Source organism: Chlamydotis macqueenii, chromosome 3, assembly GCF_036417535.1.
Source record: "Chlamydotis macqueenii isolate bChlMac1 chromosome 3, bChlMac1.mat, whole genome shotgun sequence".
NCBI lineage: Eukaryota > Metazoa > Chordata > Aves > Otidiformes > Otididae > Chlamydotis > Chlamydotis macqueenii.
This window is the reverse complement of record NC_141558.1, coordinates 100381844-100389602: the sequence shown is the minus strand read 5'-3', so window position 1 is coordinate 100389602 and position 7759 is coordinate 100381844. Positions and strand designations below refer to the sequence as shown.

The following is a 7759-nucleotide window of genomic DNA, read 5'->3' as shown; positions in this document are numbered from 1 at the left end:
ATGTTGTTGAGATGCTACCCAAGGGGAGGTCACAAAGGTGGAGCTGGGCTGTGAGAAGTGGCCATAGGCAACTGATTGCAACAGTGTGCAAATATAATTTAAAATTAAGTATGGAATTAAAAATTCAGTCTGTGTGATTTCCTGGGTGGGGCTGGGGAAATACTCAGTGATGCTGCTCTGATGCCTGCCGAGGTTCTCTGGAAAGGGTGCTTGCCCCGAGAGGAGGCTGTTCGACGATGAAAGAAAAATAGCTTCACTGAGCGGTACCCAAGGCTCTTCTACACCCATCCTGCCTCCAGCGATGCCCCATGCACCATACCAAAGGCACCCACAGCCACAGAGCAGGCACACAGCTGCACTACAACCGTCCATGCCTCTGGCTGTATTGCATTGAATGGGTTTGTCTTCCATAAACCGAATTGTTAGAGGGTCGGTTTTTTTTTGAGCTAGCATCAACATTTCACACCTAGAGCATCCCGTGCCAAGGATTCCCAGGGACTAGGAAGCAGCAGCTCCGTCCCCAATGCAGTTTGGGTGTACGACCCTCCGTGCAGGAACCAGGCCCGAGAGATGCTGCTCCGCTGACCCGGGACCACTTCATAGTTTTTGCACGGGATTCAGCGAGCGCCTGATGGCCGCTGCCAGCCTCTCTTGCTCAGCTACCGACTTCCCGGCGGGCTGGCCTACGCGGGCTTTCGGGGCCGCTCCCGTTTCGTGGCCGGCCGCGCCTCCGTGCCCCGGGGGTCGTTCGGTCTCTGGCGATGAGCTGACGGAAGCTTCCCCAAGGGACGCGGCCCCCGGCACCACTCGGGCCCAGCCGCCACCCGCGGCGGGAGAAGGCAGCGTGGGGCGGCCGGTTGCCAGCACCCGGCCCCGGCCCCGGCCCCGGCCCCGGCCCGCCCAGAGCCTCGGCCGCCGCGTTCCTCGGGCGCCGCCCCGCGCCCCGGCCCGGCACTACCGACACCCGGCCCGGGCCAGGCCCCGGCCCCGAGGGCCGGGTTTGCCCCGGGCGTTTCCGTACGGCTGTCGCCCCACATGGGCCCCGCAACCTCGGTGCCGCGTTGTTAATAGAAGGGGGAAGAAACGGTGCCCGCCGGGAGAGCGGGAGCAGCAGCAGGCGAGGCGGTGAGGCCTCGGGACAGGCCCGGGGCCAGGTTTCCCCTCGGCCGTTCCCAGGCTTCTCAGGGAGCGACGCCGCGGGCAGCTTTCCGTGCCTCGGCTCATCCCGCTGCCGCCGAGGGCCTAGGAGCAGCCTGGAGGGAACATGTTCGTTCCCTTCCTCCTCCCCTCCCCGCAGCTGGTGGGCCTCCGGGAGAGACAGGAAGGCAGGGGCCTGGCCTTGGGCACCACCAGCCTGGGAAGACACCCACGGAACGGGCAGGCGCCATCATGGGGGTGCAGGCAGCTGTAGGGGCACAGGAGCCAGGGGCAGCGGCAAGGAGAGCTGCCAGGAGAAGCCTGGACAGCCTGACCAGGAGACAGCATAACCCAGCGGGGGAAGTGCCATCGCTGGAAGGCAAGGAGCTGCAGCAGGGGGCTCACCTAACACTGTGAGGCTTTATGATCAGTTCTTGCTCAAACGTGTTGAGGCTCTTAAAACACCATGTCAGCCTTAAGTGTCTTGGGCCTTACTGCCAAGAACTCCACTGAAGACCTGCTCTCACTTCACCCAAAATACCTGGGGTATTTTAAAACACCCCTTCCTCATCAGCTTTAGACCTTACCTCCATGCAGCTCCCACACTTGGCATGCCTCAACACTGATCAGGTGTGGTAGCAGCATTACCCCCATCCCACGCTGTATCACTTCAGTGAACCCACACATTATTCGCTGGTGCCACAAGAAGTCCCGTCTTCAGAGACAGACTCATCCTCTATATTCTCAGCAGCAGCACACTCTAGCAGGCAAGAAAGAAACAAAGAGAAGTGACAAAGCCCTTCAGTTAGATTAAATAATAGGCAACTATTAAATCATTTTACTTCCACAGAAAGCTCCATCTGTAACCAAACCATTTCCTGCCAGCATTTGCAAACAGAAGCCCCAGGAGTCTCTGAAGTCCTTCAAAATTTATATATGGGAAACACAACAGGTACTGGACAAAAATATGAACCATAAGATAGGAAATCGTAAGAACAGGGGTAACACTACAGTATCAAAGTACTTTTTTTTTTTTCCTCTCTCAACACTAGCTTTAGTGGTCCATAACATATCCAGAGAAAAGGAAAAAAAAATTTACAAGGGAACCCTAGTCAGCAAGCTTCTTTCAGAGGAGAGGAGATGAGAGTGGTTATACTATGACACTCCTTCATAGATTTATGTCCCAAGAAAAGCAGAACTTTCCTTTATCCACGCCAGACACCAGGCCAACAGGTTAGGTGACACGGCAGAGCACCCTTCAGCAGCACTTTGCATCACGTGGGCTGGTGTCCTCAGATGCAGCCCCCGGGAAGATGCTGACAGGATCTCTCTACACCCTCGGGAGTTCACACGCTCTGTTTTCTTGCCTAACCACCACAAGCAGCTTAACTCGTTTCTTGGGTTAGATTCGGCAACCTGCTTGACTGGGTCCTCAGTGCCTGACAGAGGCCCCTTTGGACAGGGTGCTACTGAGAGTGGCAGGGAGGAAAAGGCTGCAGGGCCTCTGGGTTTGCCAGCACAGGCTGAGCTCGCATGGGTTACAGTTGGGCAGCAAATTCATTTCTACAACTTATCTCAAATGGAAGATGTCACTGACAAGCACCTCTTGTGGTGGGGGGGGGGGGGGGGGGGGAAAGAGAGAGACACAATTACCTTTTTCTATCCATACTTTATTGCAGGTGTACATATAATTATTTATATTTTATTTTAAACAAGAAATTCCTTTCATGGAAAGGAGAAACTTTTACCATTAAAATAGAGTGATTATAGCACAAGTATTTTACAAATATGTACAAATATTGGCAGCTAGTTTCTAACATCAGCTGATAAATGCTTACACATTACCCTCTACCAAACTAGTCAAAACCAAAAATAACAAGAGATCTTCTAAAGCTGAAGACAAACAAAAAATAAGTCTATTACTAACAGGAATATTTTTTTTCATATGAATACAAAAACTTGCATAATAGATATTCACAGTGCTTGTAAGATATTAATTTTTTTCTCAGTCTACACACAAGTGTCTGGTCTCCCCTTCATATGCATACGTAACTTAGAGTGCTGGAGGGAGCTGCGTAGACCACAGAGAGAAGACTGTCAGACCTGGAGAGTTTGCTTCCCCACCAGCCATGAATAAATACAAGAAACCTCCATGTGCATACAAGGCAATGGATGCTCATGCAAAAGCCAATGACATTGTTTTTCAGGCATTGATGTATTTTTTTTAAGCCAGTGACAGCAGGATGACAGCATTTTGCCAATTCCATTGAATGCTTGGTAACTGCAAAAAGAAAATACCAAGCTGCTTGGTGGCAATAAAGACTTCAGTAAGGTGGTTAGGCTGAAGCAGGTATGAATGTGATTGTCTTTGAGACAAGCATGCATGGAGGTAAGCATGTGCTGCACACGTGTGTTTTATGACACTTTTCCAAACAACTGCACCCACTGAATTTTGAGCTTTTTTCCTGTTAACAACCATTGCCAGAACCACAAGTAACTGTACAGCTGCACGCATGGGAGAACAGTGGTTTAGCAGGCCTGTCACTCAAGACTTCCCCACCTTTTCTATGGACAGAGGGGCACTGCTGCAGTGAAAGCCATCCCTCCAGCTCCATGGCAGCTGCAAGAACAAGGCTGCTCCCTGCAGCATGGCCACTGGCCTCCTGGATCCTGGCCATGCCCATCTCCCATGGCTTATGGCCAAAGAAGCCCCAGGTAACAGGGAGTGACCGACAGTGGGCGGCTCGACTGGACTGTTCACAAGCAGCCAGATGTCCTTTACCCATTTAGATCCATTTAAGAGAGTTTATTTTGGGTGCAGTAAACATACCTTGAGTACTCTGTAAAGGCATTTTGGCTTTGCTTGGAAGAAGGGAAAAGAGGTTATGGTGAACACACAGCAGCTCCTAGTTGTTCATTACAAAAACAAAGAACAGTGTGATCAAAGAGGGCACGGTCAATTAAGTCGTGGCTACAGTGAGCTTGTCCCCATCATTCCTTCCTCAAACACACAGCTAGGGTTTGGTGCTGGATTCATCTCAGAGGATGTACAGCCACTGATGCCACGTCAGTAAATGCAGATGCACCTGGATGCTCTGTCTCTACACCACACTCACTTGCATAGAAATAGTTAAGATGACAGACTTCATGGATTTGCTATTTTAACAGTTTATGGGAACGCAATTTACCAGATAACTGCTAAGCCTGCAAGCCCACCGTCAAAGCAGCAGCTCGAACCGTCCTCGTCACGGTCTGGCTGCCTTCCTTTCCTGAATTTGGCTATCTGTAGCTTTTGAGTGATCAACACAGCACAACACACATCTCCTCAACCAGCAGAACAACAACAGTCTGCTGCTAGAGTTTGCCAGAAAGTGATTAGCTTCCACCTGCAAGGTTGTCAAAACCTGGGCACAGATTACACATGCCTTTACAGGGAATCGATGAGGGGAGGAGGTACTGGGGGAAGATAGGGAAGGAAATCAAACAAACATGTTTATTTGGATATAAAAAGGTAGCAGAATGTTTTTCACACCAAATGCTTGAATCGAACAGCATAATTGTAATTATTTTCCTAGTGATAGCCAGCTCCACCACTCCAAATCACCAAACAAGTACCCTTGGTTTGGCACACAAACACCCAGCGCTTCCACCATCACCAGCCCTGCAGCATCACACACATTTGCATGACCTATCCATGACTAAGTTGGACACAGTCACTCTGTCTGCCTTTCCAAAGCAACTTTCTCCAGTCCATACTTGCCTCCTAAGCAGAGGAAAAATGTCTAAGGAACAGTTTTATTAAAAAGAAAGAAAAGAGCAACATAAAAGTATGATTCAAAGTAAAGGGTGGTCATGCCTGGACAGATTTTCCAGTCACACTCCTGTCTTCGAGAGCCAGTTAATTAATGCTTTTAACTTTTCTTCTGTACTCTCAAAAGCAGCAGAGTCATTTGTTTTATCTCCTCCCCCATCTCCCCAAGGATATAAGCATCTTTGTGCCAATCTGCATCATGGCAGTAGCAGACAGCTGAGAGAGTTCCATTTGTTGCATTAAAGGAAAAAAAAAAAGAAAAAAAGAACACATGTTGTATTTGGCTGGATGCTTACAACAAAACAAAACAACAACAAAAGAGAAATAAACAACTGGCAGAGGAGGTCTTGCTCCCAGTAAAGCAAATAGGCAACTCGTGTTCATTACAACAGGAACAGGCTAAACACTTCCATATACAGACCTCCAGATGTGCTCAGCCTGTATCCTGGCCTGACAGCTGTTGGCAGTGTTACAGCAGCACAAACTCAAGACAACCAAACTATCTGTACACCAGCATTAACATAAATGGACCACAAAAGAAAGGCAGGAAGATAAACTGACATAGACTTTAACTTTCTTTGTGATAAATCCATTTAGACACAGTGTTTGCTTTACTAGCTCAGCATCAGTTTTGGTCCGCCGTTTTTGGTTTTTATGTTGGTTGTGTCACTGCTAATGGCACAGGCCACTTCCATTTTCTGCTCGGACAGACGCTTCAAATGCCAACGTTAAGTGCTACACTCCAGTTGCTTTGCCCTGTGGTCAGGTCTGCAGAAGTGATGCCACTTACTGATTATGGAGCTGAATAACAAAGCCGTGCACAATCTCCTGCAAGAACCAGAGTGACATCACACGTGTTAATGAGGTATATATTTCCATGATGAGCTGTTTCCTGGTATGGAAGAGCTCCAATCTCATTACACCACAAACTCCTCTGGGAGCTGGTCCTCTCCCAGAAGATCCAAGGAGAGGCAGTTCATGGATCGCTTCCCGTAAAGGGCAGACTTGGTTTTGCAGTCCGCTGTGGAATAGACGCAGCCGTAGATAGACAGCTTGTCCTCCAGGCTGCAGCCAAACGTGTAGCTGTGGGATGTGTCCGAAGACAGCGTGGCACTTAGTGGTGGGTGCTGGTGCTTGTAAAGGCGGATGTCATCCAAACTCTGGCTGTGCTGATCTGTGCAGCTCCTGCTTTTAGGCGATCTGACCTGCCAGTTCAGTAAGACACACACAAATAAAACCGATGAGCTCACACCCAGCCTATGGATGCAGGCCATGCATGCTACAAGTTTTCCAAAATTGTTCTTCCACTCCTTCAGAACAGCCCCACCAGCCTTCTGAAGGATGTTGGCTTAATGAAGAAGCTGTGAACCATTAAGAAATTACAAGTGCATTAAGCTGCCTTGCCATGTTGAGCCAGATCCTGATCTCTCTGCACTGTCTCCTCAGTGTCCAGTACAACGGACAAAACACTTGACAGGTATGGACACCTGAATGACCTGACACTTCTTGGCAGATCCATGCGGTCATCCTCAAATAGACAAAGCGCACATAACAAAGTATTACCCCAACTGCTTGAACACACTGAGTTAGTGAAAGTCTAATAAGCTGAAAGGAAGGTTCAGAAGGCAACCACACAAACTAGTAAGTTACGATGTCCAAAATTCACTAAGTGCAACATACAGTTTCATCTACATAACATTGTTCAGCAATGAAGAAAACAGAAGTGACAAACCAGCAGTAATTCCCAGAGGCAGCACCTTGCAACACAAGCTGTAGTGACCTGGCCTCTGTGGAGGAATTACTGACCATCTGAGACCTTCCTACTTGTGTTTTCTTACTCGGTCTCTTCATAATCAGCTTTTAAATGCTAATATTAAGGCTGATTTCAGGAATATGTAACTTTTAAACCAAGACACTTCTGTTGGCAACCCAGAAAACTTCCTCCCAGTATCACGCCTCTCACCTCCATGGGATGGGAATTAAACAGCTACTCTGAAGGAAACCCTGCGCTGCCTCAGCTGCACTCCCAGAAACCAGCAGACGCTGTATGGTCTGGTCAACACTGAGGAAACCCAGTCCTGCAGCATTTGGTTACATGGCCACAGAAGGATAGTGTTGGTTTGTTGGAGGCTTTTTGTGGGTTTGGTTTTTTTGTTTGTTTGTTTTTGTTTTGTTTTTTTTTTTAAAAGATGCACCAAATATTTCACGCACTGAAGTGGCAGCAAGGTCTTTGCAACTGCTTAAACAGTCCTGTGTTGGTCAGAAACATTCTTATAAAACAGATGCCTCCTGATCAATTAATAGCATAAGCATGTGTTGGTAAAAGCATTAACATAAAAACATTACTTTAAGCAAGAGTAAAGTATTCGCTGCCTTGCGCTCTTAAGTCATTCCACTCATACAGGAATAAGTTCATTATGATTTGTACTGCACAGTCTTCAGCTTTGAAAAAAAATAACCAAGATTTACATAAAATCTCCTATAGCACTTAATGGACTATTCTGCTGATAAATGAACATTTCTTATCACTTTTGATTGAGTCCAGAAAGAAGCATGAAAATAGAATTAAAAAATCCTAAGAAGTGATTGAAGTCCTTGCTCAGAAAAATTCAAGGAGTAAAGGGGAAAGTTATGAACACATTTTAAGAAATTTTTCAGCATATAAGGCTAGTTTGGATTCAGAGAGAGAAGAAATGGTGGAGGCTTGTTTCTTATTTTTAAAAAAGACCAAACCATATGATGTTTCTACCCCAGGGAGATACAGCTATATTTTGAAAAGAAATATTTTTTGGCCTTAGAAAGACATTTAAA

The 7759-nt window shown here is 47.5% G+C and overlaps 1 protein-coding gene across 1 annotated transcript in view; it reads right to left on the bottom strand.

Annotated features, from left to right (window-relative positions):
* Positions 1-2786: 2786 nt before the first annotated feature.
* Positions 2787-7759, bottom strand: part of FRMD1 (FERM domain containing 1) — a 44114-nt gene continuing 39141 nt past the window's right edge. Inside the window, exon 14 of the mRNA XM_086744032.1 lies at positions 2787-6153. Coding sequence (XP_086600158.1) covers positions 5866-6153 — 288 coding nt within the window. The 3' untranslated portion in view covers positions 2787-5865. The remainder of the gene's footprint in view (positions 6154-7759) is intronic.